Here is a 19,799-nt window from a genome sequence, read left to right on the forward strand (position 1 = left end):
TTCTCAGTCTCTGAGAGACAGTGTAAAAGCAGCCTGAGGGATTTGGACTTGAACAATGTTCTTCAGAAACTCAAACAAAATCTCCAGCTGCATTATTATTGCATTGAGTAAATTGAGTGTCTTAAATGTTTCTTTCTTTCCTTTAAGCCCAAACTGGTAATGCCTCTTAAGCAGACGCTGGTAATGTTACTGTCTGTCAAGCGTAAGCTGCTTTGGAGCTCCTTCGTCTTATGTTTTCACCCGAGTTCTGGTAAAACACGTGTCCTTGAGCGAAACGGGATGCCGGTTGTCAAGCGAATTAGCCCTTTGATGGAGTCTTGCTTTTTTGTAGTCGGTTGCTTGTTTTGCCAAAGGTGTTTGCCTGGTTAAAACGGTCCCCAGAGCAGACGGCCTCTCGTTTTCCATTCACGTTCCTCCTCTTCTTTGGCACAGATTGAATCTTCAAGCTCCTCAAATCATTAAAGGACATCTGAGACGGTTGTCAGCGGCTCTGTCAAATGATTGACCTTAGAAAGCCCTGACGTTTAAAGATCACCCAGGATTTTATCTTGTCTGTCTGTCTTGTCTTCTTCTTTTGAGTCAGCTCGCTTGAGCTTTGATTGCCAGTCTGGAGTTCACACCTCACATTCGTGGCAGGCTTTACTGTTTGGGCAAAGAAGGGGAAAGATTTTAAAGAAGTACTTAAGAGAATAAGCTTTGACTGCCTCGCAAATGCACAACTTGAAACGAAGAAGAACATGAGGTTCGTTAGTTCATTAACTGATGGTCTACTCTCTGCTTTTAGATGGTAGTGGGATAAATTTACTTTCGTATCCTAATCCATAGCATATGAAATAACAATAGTAAATACATATGAAATATATATAAAAATGTTATATTATACAAACATTTTTATATAGATAGATAGATAGATAGATAGATATATTTTTATTATATATGTCATATAATAATCCATATAACAGAAGAGTAATGCTAAGTCATTACATTTACAATTGTATTATTATATTATATTTACTGTATATGTATTACAATTATTATATGATATATGAGATGATTTATTTGATTTGATATGATATGATATTACACATTTAAAAAATATTTAAAATATAAATTGATGTAATTTAAGGTATAAAGGATCCTAATTAGCAGACGAGTACGGTACATTCTAAATTAAATTGGAAATTTTTGTATTATATTATATTATATTATATTATATTATATTATATTATATTATATTTAAAATTATGGTATGATATGATATTATATTATACATAAAAATAAAATATTAATAATATATTTAAAAAATACATTATAATAATTATATTAAGTAATAATATTAATAATAATTACAATATATTATAAAAGTTGTAAGCATAAATATATATATATATATCACACCAAAATTGAGGTTAGTATATTATATTATAGAAATGTAATATAATAATAATATAAATAATATTAAAATATTAATATTAAATAAACTAATTATATATTACATTATTATTGTAAATGCAGTAACTATAAATTTAACATAATATATATACACATACAAAAATCATAAAAGTTGAAGTTAGTATTATATTACATTATATTATATATTGCACATTTAATTAAATTATTAATATTGTATTAATAAAGTTCATTAAAATATTATATATATATACATACATATGTATAATACAAATTTTATATTTGCAAAATCATAAAAATTGATTATATTATATTATAGATGTGTAAAATAATAATATAAATAATAAATATTATTTTTAATTCAAATTATATTATATTATATTATATTATATTATATTATATTATATTATATTATATTATAAATCCAGAAACTATACATTTACCATAATATATATACACACACACCATATACAAAAAAAGTTGAGGTTAGTATTATAAAATGATCTATTCTACTCTATTCTATTCTATTCTATTCTAAAATCTCAAATAATAATAATAAAAATATTAATATGAATATTAATTGAAATAATTACATGAAAAAATATTATAATATATATTCTAAAAGCAGTAACTATACATTTAGCACACACACAAACACACACACACACACACACACACACACACACACACACACACACACACACACACACACACACACACACATGTTGGGTTTACATGTTTTATGGGGACATTCCATAGGCGTAATGGTTTTCATACTGTACAAACCGTACTTTCTATCGCCCTACACCTACCCTACACCTAAACCTAGCCCTCACAGGAGATTGTGCACACTTTTACTTCCTCAACAAAACTCATTGTGCATGATTTATAAGCCTGTTTCCTCATGGGGACCTGAGAAATGTCCCCACTAGGTCAAAATTTACTGGTATTCCTATCCTTGTGGGGACATTTGGTCCCCACAACGTGATGAATACCAGGTACACACACACACACACACACACACACACACACACACACACACACACACACACACACACACACACACACACACACACACACACACACACAAATAATAAAACAAATGAGGTTAGTATAATATTATATTACATAAAATTTATAGCTTTTATATTATAATGTACCATAACCCAAAAGGTAATATTATAGTGATGTCTTTTCCTTTATCAAAGGAAATGCTTTTGTATAGTATAAATGCTTTTAAAGTAGCATACACTAGTTGGATATACTTATGACTTATATAGCTGAAGAGTACAGCAGTGCAGAAAATATACATATGACAGCAGCGGATATATATGACAGCACAATTTACTGTATTTGCATGACACTCTGTGCAGCAGCAGTGCTGGTTCATCTAATGGCCGTCAGCCTCGGCCATTTCCCGCATTGCTGTCTTCCCTGCACACTTCAGCAGCCCAGCGCTGTTGCCATGGAGAGGGATGCTCTCTGCTGTCCCCCAGCAGTCTGACCGAGGGGGGGATGGGCCGATCCGCCTGCGTGCCCTCAGCATCTCTCTCCCCGTCTGCAGCCTGTCTGATTGGCTTGGCCCAAGATCGGCCCCCATGCGAATGCAGAGCCCGACTCCTGCCAGGGGGATTATTAGATATGTGACTCCATCGCCCTGTTTCTGCACCTCACTAAGGGTGCTAATTATGAAATGTCACTCAGTGCTATTTTTCAGCACCCGCGCTTTTTATTTATTTATTTTTCATTTTTTTGTCTCTTGCAGATTGGCTGCCATGTGTTTCAGCGCTTTGTTTGTTGTCAGGACAAGAGAGGGTTCAGATGCTAATGAGATGAGAGAAATAGGAAGCACAGTGTCATATGGCATGTAAATCCATACTGTAAATCTGCTGGGTAAAAGGGTTAAGACAACTTGGCATGTAGAAGTCTTGATTAAACTAGTACAGCAAACATAGAGTAGTGTTATTTTTGTATTATTTATATAGTATTATATATATTTGTTTACCGTTTTAATTGTTTTTATTTTTATAGTTTCAGTTTTCATTTGATTATTTTTAGTTATTGTATGTTTATTTTTATTCTTTTTTGCTTTATTTATTTATTTATTTATTTATTTATTTTACATCTCATTTTTGGGAATTTTAGTGCTTTAGCTTCAACATTTAATTTCAATTAATTTCTAATTTGTAAAGTTTTCATATTTTATTTTATTTATTTTCTAAATTATTTTGGTGTATTGGTACTTTTTTTACATTTCTAATTATTTTGTATTTATATATTTTCATTTATTGAAATAAACCTGTTATATTTTAATTTTTTCACTTGAAATTTTTTGTTTTTATATATTTTTTTCATTTTTAATAATTGTTTTGTTATATATATATATATATATATATATATATATATATATATATATAATAGATTAATAGATTTTTTTTATATAATTGATTTTTTTTTCTATTTTTAATTACAACAAATATATAAAATATATGCAGATTAAAATGCAGATTAACATGCATGTTAGTTCATGTTAGGTAAAACCATTAACTAAAGTTTAACAAAAATGATGCACACTATTCCAAAATATTTATGATGATTTAAGAATAGTTTTTAAATGAAAGGCTTTTTTTTTACGACATAATGAATCTCTCTTACTTTTTAAACCCTCTTTTTCAGCCACTTGATTACATTTCATAAATAAAATCAAGTCCAAAGAGTTACAAACAAATGGCATTTGACCCTTCACTTTAATTAGTGATTAATCAAGTAATATATTCTTAAACATCCAATAAATGAGTCTGGAAAAATGTCTGCTCTTGATAAAAGTTGTCCTAGCCCTTCTGTTCCCTCTAAAGATCTTTGAGACTTTCAGAGTGATGGTGGATGTAAATAGCTGAGTTCAGTCACTTGAAGGTCAAGGATTGGATCAGCAGACCGTGATGCTATTGACTGAAAGAGAGCAGGTAGTTTGACAGGCTGAGGCTGTGGAATCGGGAGGGCGGTGAGCCAGTGCTCCAGCCACAGGCCTGAATTCCTCCACCGCATTTGCTCTGACACTGATGGCTGGTCCTCTAGAGAGGCTCTGAGCCTGGCACAATCACTCTGCTGCATGAGTTTGTCTTTGTGAAGGACTGAGCAGACAGGATGCACAGCTCTAAAGTGTGAGATACAGAGGAAGTGCCCTTTAAAAAGTCTTTATAGTCTCCTTTCAAAAGAGTCAGTCCAAGTGCGTTAACTACACTGACTGTTACTTAACTTAGGGTTAATATCTATCTATCTATCTATCTATCTATCTATCTATCTATCTATCTATCTATCTATCTATCTATCTATCTATCTATCTATCTATCTATCTATCTATCATTCTATCTATCGTTCTATCTATCGGTCTCTATTTTCCTTTTGTTCTGTCTATCATTCTATCTATATATCGTTCTATCTATCTATTGTTCTATTTATTTGTTCTATCATTCTATCTATCCTTCTATTGTTCTATCTGTCATTCTATCTATCTATCATTCTGTGTATTGTTCTATTTATCTGTCATTCATCCATCCATCTGTCTATTATTTTAACTATTTATCTATCTATCGTTCCATTTATTGTTCTATTGTTCTATTGTTCTATCTATCATTCTATCGGTGTCTTTTGTTCTATTGTTCTATCTATCATTCTATCTGTCTATTGTTCTATCTATCTATTGTTCTATTTATTTGTCATCTATCTATCATTCTATCATTCTATATATCGTTCTATTTATCGTTCTATTGTTCTATCTATCATTCTCTCTATCTATCTGTCATTCTATCTATGTATTGTTCTATTTATTTGTCATTCATCCATCCATCTGTCTATTTATTTAATGTTCTATCTATCTATCTATCTATCTATCTATCTATCTATCTATCTATCTATCTATCTATCTATCTATCTATCGTTCAATTGTTCTAGCGTTCTATCTATCGTTCTATCCTTCTGTTGTTTTATTGTTCTATCGTTCTATCTATCGTTCCATTGTTCTATCGTTCTATCTATCATTCTATCTATCGGACTGTTTTGTTCTATCTATTATTCTATCTATCTACCGTTGTATCTATCTGTGGTTTTATTTATTTGTCATCTATCTATCTATCTATCTATCTATCTATCTATCTATCTATCTATCTATCTATCTATCTATCTATCTATCTATCTATCTATCTATCTATCTATCGTTCTATCTATCGTTCTTTCGTTCTATCTATCGTTCTACCATTCCATTGTTCTGTCATTCTATCTATTGTTCTATCTGTTGTTCTGCCGTTCTGTCATTCTATCTATTGTTTAATCTTTCCATCATTTTATTGTTCTATTGTTCTATCTATCTGTCTATCTGTTAGTTTGTAATCTATTTCTTTTGTTTGTTCTATTTATCCATTTATCACTATGTCTGTCTGTCTGTCTATTTGTTTGGTCTGTCTATCATTTGTTCTGTTCAAATGTTCATCTGTTCATCTGTCTGTCTGTTTATTTGTATGTCTGTCTGTCTATCTATCGTTCTGACATCTATCTTCTGTTTTATCTATTGTTCTATCGCTTTGTTGTTCTGTCATTTTATTGTTCTATCTTCCATTCTACAGTATCTATCATTCTGTCTGTCTGTTAGATTATTAAATCTTTCTATCTTTGCTTTGTTCTGTTTATCCATCTATCTAGCTATAATTTTGTCTTTGGTTCTGTTGTTTATTCATTTGTTCAGTCTGTTTGTCTCTCTAACCATCTAAAGTTTGTTCTATCATTTGTTCTGTTGTTCTTTCTGTTTGTCTTTGTCAATCATTCATTCTGTCATTCTATTCATCTTTTAGTTATAACTTATAATAAGTGTGATTTAGATTTTATTTAATTACATTTACTTGGATTTCAAATCCATCTAAAGTCAGATTTGTATCTGTTTGATATTCATTTGCAAAGAGAGTAACATTTTTCACTTCTCTTTTCCCAGATTTACCCAGGGTCTGTAGAGCTCATGCAGGTCATAGAAGAGTTCATCCACATCGTCGGGCTGGGAATGAAGGACTTCCACAACGCCTACCTGATGACAGGAAACCTGGGTAAGAGAGCCGCAGAAACCCTCCCACAAGCCACTCATCTTGCTGACTCTTCCCGTCAGTTCTGTGTGCCGTCAGTAATTGAGGATAAATGGTGCATGGAGGGGGGCAAACAACTGCCAGTCGATAATGTTAATTAAAATCAAGCCCTTTCCACTTAATGTGCTAAATTCTAATGCAAACAGCCTCATCTTATTTCAGCTCGGAAAAGAACCGACTGCATTTGGGTTTGGTTGCATTCGGTTATATCTATTGCAGTGTGCTTTGATTTTCTTTTTCAAAAACAAAATCTTTTGGCCTCTTACCTGATTGCTGTTTTATTTCAGTTTATAAAGGCCATGAAAAGATAAAGCATGACTCTTACATTTTCCCATAAACCTCCCATGTCACTGAAAGAAATCCAGTGCTAAATGTCGGCTCCCACAAATACTGATTTCCCTTCCAGTCATTTGAACAAAATCAAAGTTAAATAGCTTCAAAAAAAGAAAAAAAGCTTTTGCTTCCGGTGATGAAGCACATTTGCTTAGTTTTCTTTATTCAAGCGTACAAAACATTGACCCATGAAATTGCAATCTGCATGAATTGCAGAGCTCAACAAATATGAAATGAATGGATTAGGATGACCTTCCTTTCCATCAGCAGATACATAGAGGAGTTTGTAATGTTTGGAATGGTGCTTATACCCAACTATCATTAAAAAGGTAATTCATTGAAGGGCACCTTTGATATCTTCTTTAATGCTAACTTGTTTTATGTAGCTTGCCATAAAACATTGAAAGGAGCGTGGTGTCATGACGTTATGTACAGTACAATGACATATCCAGACATTTAAAGCTTGGTCAAATTTTATTGCATACATTGCAGTTTAGTTTTTAGTTTGGTGTCTCATGACTTTTTAAAAAGAACTTTAAGTATTGAATTTAATGACCTTGACCTTCTTGGCTATTTCCAAAACAGCTCATTTAATATTCATTTGGACCTTCTGAGATTTTTGAAGGTTGAGCACCTTTTAATAAAATAGGCCCTATTTTCTGTCCCATTAATGGAAGTGTCATTTATATTGATTTACCAGCTGTCTGTCACATTTATATAACGAAAACCGCAAAGAATGTTCACAGAACAGATGTTCCAAGGTTTTTTTCCCAGGCAAGAATGAATCTTTATCAAGCCAGTTCAGACATGACCACGTAAGATAAAACACACAGCCAGAACATCAACATCATTATGATGCAGGAGAGCTATAAACATTTTAATGTCAGCCACTGACAAGACAAAGTAAACCCGTGATTGAAACTACTTCTTGTATTCTGAAGGTGAAACTGAGTGATGTTGCATCTTCCAGCTGCTGCTACTGTTACAGATGCATAAAAAGGCTTTAGTAAATCACTCAGGCGACCAACAACATGTCTATTTTAGACATTATGTCTCTGTTGATTTGTAGCCCACTTTTTATTATCTAATTACCAGGCATTTAAATTAAATAAATTGGAAACTAACTTTGAAAAGACTTTATTCAGAAGCATTGGATTTACTTAGACTGCATTTAGAATTCCACTAGCATTCCTGCTTGAACTTATGACCCAGTAATAATTATGCAGCCTCAATTTCCTAATTTTTGTTTCACACACACACACACACACACACACACACACACACACACACACACACACACACACACACACGTTGGGTTTACATGTTTTATGGGGACATTCCATAGGCGTAATGGTTTTTATACTGTACAAACCGTATTTTCTATGGCCCTACACCTACCCTACACCTAAACCTAGCCCTCACAGGAGATTATGCATACTTTTACTTCCTCAAAAAAACTCATTGTGCATGATTTATAAGCCTGTTTCCTCATGGGGACCTGAGAAATGTCCCCACAAGATCAAAATCTACTGGTATTCCTATCCTTTTGGGGACATTTGGTCCCCACAACGTGATGAATACCAGGTACACACACACACACACACACACACACACATGTTGGGTTTACATGTTTTATGGGGACATTCCATAGGCGTAATGGTTTTCATACTGTACAAACCGTATTTTCTATGGCCCTACACCTACCCTACACCTAAACCTAGCCCTCACAATAGATTGTGCATACTTTTACTTCCTCAAAAAAAACTCATTGTGCATGATTTATAAGCCTGTTTCCTCATGGGGACCTGAGAAATGTCCCCACAAGGTCAAAATCTACTGGTATTCCTATCCTTGTGGGGACATTTGGTCCCCACAACGTGATGAATACCAGGTACACACATACACACACACACACACACACACACACACACACACACACACACACACACACACACACACACACACACACACACACACACACACACACACACACACACACACACACATACATATAGCTTTCAGTTCTTTTTAACTCAAGGCAAAGAATTAGCTACATCAAGGCTCCATTAGTTAAAGATTCAGAGGTGATATTGAGATGGGGAAATGTATTAAAAGGTTCTGTAGAACAACGTGATGAATTTAGAATCCAACTTAAACACATCAGTGCTTTTGTGATGGTGTGTGTTTGAAACAATGCAGACGTTTTAATGTTTTTGTGCTATTGAAAGAAGTCTCTTAGGCTTACCAAATCTGAATTTATTTGATATTGATTGCTGTTATTTTAATACAGTAAAAACAGTAATATTGTGAAATATTACTACAATTTAAAATTAACTTTTTTATTTGAATATATTTTAAAATGTCAATTTTCAGCATCCAGTATTTCATCCTTTGTCAGAAATCATTCTAATATGCTGATACACTCTTAAAAATAAAGGTGCTTCACGATGCCATAGAAGCCTTTTTTGTCTAAATGGTTCCATAAGGAACCTTTAACATCTGAAGAACCTTTCTGAAGGTTCTTCATATTATAAAAAGGTACGAAAGAAATGGTTATTTAAGGCGAGACACTGCAGGTGAATAGGGTAAAAAATTTAACTAATAGTTATCACCTTACTTACCCAGTTGATTTAATTACATTGATAATTGCAAACATTTTTTGTATTACAAGTTTTCTAAAATGCTAGGTTTAAATATGCAAATGAGGCATTATTTATTGAAATATGCGCATAAATTACATACATTTCTCGTACAAAAATCTAAACACTGGATGAAGTCAGTTTTAAAATTCTTGTTTATTTTTTTTGCCATATTAGAGTCAAATGTTTTTACAGAGGGAATGTTGGGTATCGAATTTTATCACTCCATTATTTAGATAAAAGACAAAATTCAAAAGTTTGGGGGGAATAAATTGTATAAAATCAAGCAAATTATATATGACCAAATCCCTCTGTAAATATAAAGCCGGAATAAAAATGTAAAGATTGGTGTGTGTAAGTGCTACTGAAGTGGAGATTTATGGCTATATTCAGTGTAGGAGAAAAAACTCATTTTGACAAAACAGCCTTTAAAAACATATAAGGTGCTATAAAAGAAACACTTAACAGTGTATTTTGGATGTTTTTTTTCCACTAGTCTGAAAAACCAAAAAGCCTAAAATCTCAAACTTGACAGGTGCATAAAAAAATGCATTTTTTGCCTGCAGTGTCTCCCCTTAAAGAAGCATTGACTGAATGGCTCTTGTGGAACCAAAAATGGTTCTTCTATGGCGTCGCTGTGAAGAACCTTTTAAACCAACTTAATTTTTTAAAGGGTGTATGCATTTAATCTAATGCGCATTCGTTTTGGTATGATTTTTGATTAATTCAATTATAGGCCACATGACAAAAATATAAAGTAAATCCTTTTTTGACATTTTTCAATTTCCTTATCAGTGAAATTAAACAGCCATCTTAGCCAGAGTCTGCTCTCTTTGATTAAAATAACAAAGCGGTACTGCCTGTACTAGCCAAGTGAAAATCATCTGTCATAGTAAGATATTGCAGCATCATTTCCGGCCAAATTTATAGCACGTTCTTGACACCACAATAAATACTTTCTGTCAACACGACACACTGTTGCATCCGCTTTTAGCCAAATAACCTTGATTGCAGAGGCTCCCTTTTCCGCGGCATGTTTGCTCTTGGAATAAACAATGACTTTGTCTTAGTTGCAGCTCTTTAAAGCTAAAATTTGATTTTTTTAATGTGTTTAATGGACATTGATTTGTAAGCATTGATTGCTCAGATGAGTTGAGAGACCCTGTCGCCTACTCCGATAAATAGTCTAACCCTCGCATTTAGCCGAGATTGCACTGAAATTTTTGACGTGACAGAAATGGCCTGTTATTTCTCTGTAGGATCCAGTCATTAAGCTCATTAGTTACAGGTGGGCGCAGGTGCCGATGCCTCCTGGCTGGGTTCCCTGAGGATTGTTACCCACAGCGGCGTCTCAACACAGACTTGAACAGGAAAACAGCTCTGAGCACATCCCAACCCAAAGAGATCTCACACACAGAGGGAAACACACTGAATAAATCACTGTTGCAGGAGATGATTAGAAACTGTGTATATAAGAGGAGAGCTTCACTCCACAAGACTGGACTTCAGCTTATTTTGATGTTTTTTTTTTTTTTTTTTTTTTTTTTTTTGCTTTTGGTTATTTTAGACTATGTTTGGCTATATTGTTGTATACTAATGTGCAGTTTCACAGAGTATAGTATGCAGTACACTAGTACTAGTACTATACTCTGTGAAACTGCACATTAGTATACAACAATATACATTTTATGCGGAAATATGTTATATTGTTGTCACATAAACACTGCAAAATTGATGTTATTAGTATGGGACTTGTATGGGGCTGTTCCAAACATTTTACTCCTCTTTAGAACCAATTTGGGTATCTGAGCTTAATCTGACTTGGGTAATGTTGAATTTATGAATATATTTAAAGTCTTATAATTAGGGATGCATAATATTAAAATCATGGCTGATACAATAAGCCAGTAATTATTTTTAGTGATATAGCAGATAACCAGTAAATTATATTATTTTGTTTACATGTATTAAAATACAATAAAATGACTTAAAATTCTGTCATTTTAAGTGATCCGATAAATTTAGGCAATAAACTCACAATTCAGACTTTTTTCTTACAAACTTGCATTTGCGAGTTAAAAAGTCAGAATTGCATGATATAAACTCACAATTCAGACTTTTTTCTTAGGATTGTGAGATATAAACTTGCATTTGCGAGTTATAAAATCAGAATTGCGAGATATAAATTCACAGTTCTGACTTTTTTTCTCAGAATTGCGTGAATATAAATTCACAATTCTGACTTTTTTCTTAGAATTGTGAGATATAAACTTGCATTTGCGAGTTATAAAATCAGAATTGCGAGATATAAATTCACAGTTCTGACTTTTTTCTCAGAATTGCATGATATAAATTCACAATTCTGACTTTTTTCTTAGAATTGTGTGATATGAATTCACAATTCTGACTTTTTTCTTAGAATTGTGAGATATAAACTTGCATTTGCGAGTTATAAAGTCAGAATTGCGAGATATAAATTCACAATTCTGACTTTTTTCTTAGAATTGTGAGATATAAACTTGCATTTGCGAGTTATAAAATCAGAATTGCGAGATATAAATTCACAGTTCTGACTTTTTTCTTAGAATTGTGAGATATAAACTTGCATTTGCGAGTTATAAAGTCAGAATTGCCAGATATAAATTCACAATTCTGACTTTTTTCCTCAGAATTGTGTGATATGAATTCACAATTCTGACTTTTTTCTTAGAATTGTGAGATATAAACTTGCATTTGCGAGTTATAAAGTCAGAATTGCGAGATATAAATTCACAATTCTGACTTTTTTCCTCAGAATTGCGAGATATAAATTCACAATTCTGACTTTTTTTCTCAGAAATGCACGATATAAGCTCACATTTTCAAGAAATAAAGTCAAAATTGTGAGATAAACTTTTTTCTGACTTTTTTTTCTCAAATGCAAATTTATATCTCTCAATTCTTGACTTTTTTTACTCGCAATTCTGACTTTTTTCCACAAATTGTGAGATATAAACTTGCAGTTGCAGTTATAAAGTCCAATTTTGACTAAATATGTTCTCAGAATTGCGAGTTTTCTCACGATTCTGACTTAACGATTAAGTATGAGATATAAATTCACTATTCTGAGAAAAAAGTCAGAATTGTGATTTTATGTTTCGCAATTCTGATTTCATTTCTGAGAATTGTGAGTTTACATCTCACAATTCAGACTTCACAACTCGCAATTGCGAGTTTATATTGCAACTGCAAGAAAAAAAGTCAGAATTGTAAGATAAAAAGGTCACAATTACCTTTTTATATTTTTTATTCGGTGGCAGAAACAAGCTTCCATATTTTTGCAACCCTACACAAAAACAACAACAACAACAACAACAGTAGAAACAATCTTCACTCAAAAATTGCTAGTAAATTTCACAATTAACTATAAAGAAATTGCAAGTAACATTGAATTAAACAAAAATGTGAAGTAGAAAGACTGAAATAGTATTTTGTTTGTAATTACTCCAATAATCTTTGTCTTTTTTATAACTGTGACAGATATTTTTTACAATGTGTTTATCAGCAATATGCATCAGGCAAATGAAGCCGAATTTCTTCTGTGAGTAGAAAAGCCTGTATGGAGGTAAAGATCACTAAAGGGCCTGTGATCTCATGCTGCTTTAGAGCTTAATGTGTGAGCTACTTCACCCACCCTTCTCCAGTTCTACTCCATGTGCTCCTGTGACTAATACCCTCCTCCAGCTCCCCACACACAGCAGCAGGCAGCACTGCCACACTCCTCCTCCTCGCACACACACGAGAACCCTGTGCCCGCTGTAGGATGGTCCTCATCTACACCTCAACACTCATTACCTGACAATTCTTTCTTTTGCTGGATAGACCAGTCAGGCACTAGGGTTTGCACCATTAAAATAGTATTTAAATAAAAAAATCCTGGAATTTTAATTGAGGTTGCAAACATGATGTAAAATTGTAACTTGATTTGGAAATTGAGAAATACAGTTCAATAGGAATGATTTTTAAAGAAATTCAATTTAAATGGATCTTTTTAATTCAAAAATAGTAAAGTAAACTTAATTTCCCAGAATACATTTAGCTGTAATTTATCTTGTATGAAAATTACATTGTGGTACAGTTTGATGTTAATTGTTTTGACTGTTTTGTGCTTGGGTAAAAAAAAAAAGTCTAATTAGTTGATAAAATGTATTCTACATGTTGTTGAATAAATAGGCATAATTAGTCAAAATTATTGATGTAATTATCTATGTTTTGTCACAAACCTTGTGTTAGACTGATGAATTTGCTGTTTTGAAAGTGGATGGGGAATAAACTGTCACTTTTTCTTTTACTTTTTTTAGTTGCGAGTATACAGAGGCTGCCTGCGGTATCTGTGATGACAGACATTAACTTTCCCATGAAGGGACGGAAAGGGATGGTGGACTGGGCCAGAAACTCAGAGGACAAAGTTGTCATTCCCAAAGGAATCTTTGTACCCCAGACAGCAGGTATTATACATGATGCCACATTGCATACTGTACATCTTATCTAGTGCAATTTTACGAGATTGTAAAAGCGAGTTTTCATTCAGCACCATTTGCATTCAACAAAGCAGGCCATCAGCATGAGAGTACAACAATAGACAATCTTTTTAAGAAACCATGTTTTAAGTTATAATTAATGCAACAAACTGGACATTTTAGACTGAGCCATGTGAAACGCCACGGTGTATCCTGACCAACCCAGGCTCATGAAAATATGTGCCTCTACATACATTTCTGCAACACCGTAATTACGTACCTTACTGCACATTTCGCGGCAGTTTCAAAGTGAAATGTCCACAGAATGGTGCTAAAACACGTTCAATACATGACCATGGCGCATTTTTATTACGTTGAATTGGTACAGGCACGTATTGCTACGATTTTTTTTAAACTGCTTGAGGTACGTATTGCAGCTGTTCAGAATTCAAATATCCAGGGAGTGTCGCTAAAGGTTAATGCTCTAAAGTGTTGGAAATATCCCCTACACCAAACCCAACCCTAAGCCTACTTGATAGTGTTAACAAATGCAAAAGTGATATTAAAACACATTTGTTGATGCAGCGGTGCTATTTTAAATTTCCTTATGCGGATTTGAGCTGTTTTGTCGAACCGTATTTTTATGGGGGTCGTACCCGAGCTCTTCATCACCCAAGTGCAATGCAGTATCACATGAGCTACCATTCAAAAATATTAGTTGTCAAATCGCTCAGGATGCTAAATTGTCATAACATAATATTTTGCAAGTAATTAGTAAATAAATCATACTTTGTGTGAAAAGGACTAAAAGTTGTCAGAGTTTTGCTGCCTCTAGTGTTCATTTCAACTGGACACTGCAGTGATTCGTACATATAGTACATATATGTACATCAACTTGACCTAGTCACCACTAGGGTTGCGAAAAGGTGCAAAATTCCCTGTAAATTTCAGAAACTTTCCAGAATTTTTTTTTTTTTTAAATCTTCCAAAGGATGTTTGGAAAGTTTCCAGAAATTGTCCACCCCTTTGCAACCCTAGTCACTATTGACACGCTGCTACTAAATATATTGTAGAAGCTTAACTTAACTTAAATTGAAGTCAGTATATAAGAAATGTACAGTATATACAGAAATGTACAGTCGTGGCCAAAAGTTTTGAGAATTACATAAATATTGGAAATTGGAAAAGTTGCTGCTTAAGTTTTTAGAATAGCAATTTGCATATACTCCAGAATGTTATGAAGAGTGATCAGATGAATTGCATAGTCCTTCTTTGCCATGAAAATTAACTTAATCCCGAAAAAAACTTTCCACTGCATTGTTAAGAAGGCTTCAGGGCGTCCAAGAAAGTCCAGCAAGCGCCAGGATGGTCTCCTAAAGAGGATTCAGCTGCGGGATCGGAGTGCCACCAGTGCAGAGCTTGCTCAGGAATGGCAGCAGGCAGGTGTGAGCGCATCTGCACGCACAGTGAGGCCAAGACTTTTGGAAGATGGCCTGGTGTCAAGAAGGGCGGCAAAGAAGCCACTTCTCTCCAAAAAAAAAAAAAACATCAGGGACAGATTGATCTTCTGCAAAAAGTATAGCAAATGGACTGCTGAGGACTGGGGCAAAGTCATATTCTCCGATGAAGCCTCTTTCCGATTGTTTGGGGCATCTGGAAAAAGGCTTGTCCGGAGAAGAAAAGGTGAGCGCTACCATCAGTCCTGTGTCATGCCAACAGTAAAGCATCCTGAGACCATTCATGTGTGGGGTTGCTTCTCATCCAAGGGAGTGGGCTCACTCACAATTTTGCCCAAAAACACAGCCATGAATAAAGAATGGTACCAAAACACCCTCCAACAGCAACTTCTTCCAACAATCCAACAACAGTTTGGTGAAGAACAATGCATTTTCCAGCACGATGGAGCACCGTGCCGTAAGGCAAAAGTGATAACTAAGTGGCTCGGGGACCAAAATGTTGAAATTTTGGGTCCATGGCCTGGAAACTCCCCAGATCTTAATCCCATTGAGAACTTGTGGTCAATCCTCAAGAGGTGGGTGGACAAACAAAAACCCACTAATTCTGATAAACTCCAAGAAGTGATTATGAAAGAATGGGTTGCTATCAGTCAGGATTTGGCCCAGAAGTTGATTGAGAGCATGCCCAGTCGAATTGCAGAGGTCCTGAAAAAGAAGGGCCAACACTGCAAATGCTGACTCTTTGCATAAATGTCATGTAATTGTCGATAAAAGCCTTTGAAACGTATGAAGTGCTTGTAATTATATTTCAGTACATCACAGAAACAACTGAAACAAAGATCTAAAAGCAGTTTAGCAGCAAACTTTGTGAAAACTAATATTTGTGTCATTCTCAAAACTTTTGGCCACAACTGTATATAGAGGCATGTATTTCCAATGAGCCTTGGTTGCTCCTGACACCAGGCATTTTTTTTTTCATTCTGGTACGGGAATGATGGCAATGCATTCATGCTATTTAAAGGGGAAAACCTTTTAACGGGAGTTTGTCACACCATGTTAACATTTTGTTGAGTCTTAGACCTCATTTGTTTAAGGATCAGGATAAAAAGTTATTTGTTATCTGTCTTTTTAGCAGCGTAGTGCGTAACTTGATGAAACATTTATATCATTTAAATTATATATTACTGTAAGAAGAGTTGCTTTTGCTCTGTGAAATCTTGAAAATTTAGCTTTTTTAAAACCAGAGATAAGGTAAACTTATAAAAAATGATCTTTTTGTCTTTGGTATAAAGAAATACTAACTTTACACTTAAAGTGAGATTTTACTGAGTTAATTTGAAGTGCAAGGTAGAATTTCAAACTATTTGTGACCCTGGACCACAAAACCAGTCATAAGGTTAAATTTGACAAAACTGAGATTTATACATCATATGAAAGCTCAATAAATAAGCTTTCCATTGATGTATGGTTTGTTAGGATAGGACAATATTTGGCCGAGATACAGCTATTTGAAATCAGAAATCTGAGGATGCAAAAAAATCAAAAAGACTGAGAAAATCACCTTTAAAGTTGTCCAAATTAGGTTCTTAACAATGCATATTATAAATCAAAAATTACATTTTGATATGTTTACAGTAGGGATTTTACAAAAAATCTTCATGGAACATGAGCTTTACTTAATTTCTTAATGATTTTTGGCATAAAAGAAAAATCAATAATTTTGACCCATGCAATGTATTTTTGGCTATTGCTACAAACATACCCCAGCGACTTAAGACTGGTTTTGTGGTCCAGGGTCACATTTTTTATTGGCAGACTCTTTTATCCAAAGCAACTTACATTGCATTAATGGTTTACTCTTTATCAGTTCACACATTCCCTGGAAATCGAATCCATGACCTTTGGCATTGCCAGCACCAAAAGCTACTGTTTGAGCTTCAGGAATATTTTAAATTGTATGATATATTGAAAAAGTCTATTTAGGGGACAGACAGTAAAATCAATGACTAATTGAAGAATCACCCATATATCTCCTTTTTTTAATATTAATCAACTGCAGCATATTTTGTGCATACACTGCAAAAAAAGACTTATCTTACGTAGTATTTTTATCTTGTTTCTAGTCAAAATGTCTAAAAATTCTTAAATTAAGATGCATTTTCTAGATAAGCGAAATGACATAAGATATTTAGTCTTGTTTTAAGCACTTAAAATGCACTTAATTTAGTTTTTCCCCCTGGAAACAAGTAAAATGATCTGCCAGTGGGGTAAGTAAAATATTCTTAAATCGAGAGTATTTTACATACCCCACTGGCAGACAATTTTACTTATTTTAAGCAAACGGCTCTTAATTTAGTTTTTTTCCCCCTGGAAACGAGACTAAATATCTAATGGCATTTTGCTTATGTAGTAAATGCATCTTAATTTAAGAATTTTTAGATATTTTGATTAAAAACAAGACAAAAATACTAAGATTTTATATAGTGCACATTTACATTATCCTTTCACACAGTTTTTCATCAAATCTATATTTAATATTATTGTATTTGTTTGATGAGTAGCCATATATTATGCAAGTGAGACTGTAACATTTTACATTTGGGGTTTATTAGGACTTATTTTGTAATAATGACGTACTGTACTTTCCCTACTAATTTATACATTTCTCAGGCCATGAAATCTGCTTTGACATTTTTACATTTCAAGAGTACAGAAGACACTATGCATTTTCAGTTATTTCAGATCATCAGTAGGATATTAAAAGTTCCCCTTCAGTCGAATCACTTCGACGTTACATGGGATCTCGCCTGAGAGACCGATCATCTCTGAGCCTTATATAAAAAGGCCAATTGCAAATTGGCGAGTGGACGTGCGCGTCGGCCACTCCCCCGTACATACGGGTATATAAGATGGCGGCGCGCATCACTCAAACAGACTTTCGCTTTCAGAGCCTTCATGCTCAAGCCTTTTGCTTCTCCTAGAAAAGAAGAAGAAGAACTTCACGTTCCTGCTGCACTTCTCTGCTGGTGTGCGCCGATCGAAAAAGAGCAACAAAAGCTGAAAGAGTGAATTTCTCGGCGCCGCCAGCGGGGTCCCGCGGGCGGCCGTTTTCACGGCCATAAAAGCCTCCTGCGTTCCAGCGAGCAAGCCCCATTGAGTGCACAGTGGTGCCGCGGTTTCCTCCCTGGGCAGACCGGGACTAAAAGAGCAATTTCTCACGGCTGTGTAAAGACGTTCTTTTCAGAATGGCTTTCCGGCCGTGCGCTTCTGGGTGTGGCAGTTTCCTCACCTCACTGGACGGACATGAAAGCTGCTTCACATGTCTGGGCATCGAACATGCTGAGGCAGCTTTCACGGATGGTTCATGCATTCATTGCGAAAGCATGACCATGGGAATGCTGAGGACTCGCCGCTCGCTCGCGGGCAGGCCCCCCTTCGCGCCCCACGGCCTGCGGAATTTTTCCGCCGCTGTGGCGAGGCACGAGGGGGAATTTCGAGTCACGGTGCCGAACGTTCCGCCGGCTCCAAAAGCCCTGCGGTCTTCCGCCCGCCAGCATACCCCCGTCGAGATGCCAAAGCAGTACGCCTCCCCGCCAGCCGGGCTGGGCGTCTCCTTTGGCGCTCCTCAGGAGGAAGAGATGTCTGACGCTGCGTCAGAGGGAGAGTCAGGGGGTGAGGACGCTCTTCCGGCGGCGCGGCGCCCCTCCGCGGTTGCTGCCCCGTCGGAGGCAGACTCCGAGCTCTCGGCTATGCTCCTCCGAGCCGCCAGGGGGATCGGCCTGGAGGTTACTCCATCGGCCTCGGCCGATCCTTCTCGGCTGGGCGACTGGTTCCTGGGGACGGCTCCGGCGGCATCGCCTCGCCCTCCCCCGGTGCCATTCTTCCCGGAGGTGCACGAGGAGCTGGTTAAGACCTGGCGGGCGCCCTTTTCATCTCGCCCGCTGCCCAGCTCCTCTCCCCTCGCCACCCTTGATGGCGGGGCGGCCAGGGGGTATGCGTCGGTTCCCCAGGTCGAGCGCGCTATGGCGGTGCAACTCTGCCCCCGTGGCGCTGCCACCTGGCGGGGCCGGCCGCGTCTCCCGTCCAAGGCGTGTGAGCGCTCGTCCGCCCTTGCGGGCCGCGTTTTTCACGCTGCGGGCCAGGCCGCCTCGGCCCTGCATGCGATGGCGACCCTGCAGGTCTACCAGGCCAAGGGGTTGAAACAGCTGCACGAGGGTGGTCCTGACCAAGGTACGATGCAGGAACTCCGCGCTGCCACCGACTTCGCCCTTCGTGCGACGAAGGTCGCGGCGCGGGCCCTTGGTCAGGTGATGTCCACGGCTGTGGTCCAGGAGC

General features: G+C 35.9%; 1 protein-coding gene across 1 annotated transcript in view; it reads left to right on the forward strand.

Moving 5' to 3' along the window:
- LOC141345286 (adhesion G protein-coupled receptor B3-like) overlaps positions 1 to 19,799 on the forward strand; it is a 77,273-nt gene that overhangs the window by 41,383 nt on the left and 16,091 nt on the right. The window contains exons 11-12 of the mRNA XM_073850157.1: positions 6,392 to 6,500; positions 13,849 to 13,995. Of these exons, the coding sequence (XP_073706258.1) occupies positions 6,392 to 6,500; positions 13,849 to 13,995 (256 nt within the window). The remainder of the gene's footprint in view (positions 1 to 6,391; positions 6,501 to 13,848; positions 13,996 to 19,799) is intronic.

The sequence above is a fragment of the Garra rufa genome, chromosome 11 (assembly GCF_049309525.1).
Source record: "Garra rufa chromosome 11, GarRuf1.0, whole genome shotgun sequence".
NCBI classification, from domain to species: Eukaryota; Metazoa; Chordata; class Actinopteri; order Cypriniformes; family Cyprinidae; genus Garra; species Garra rufa.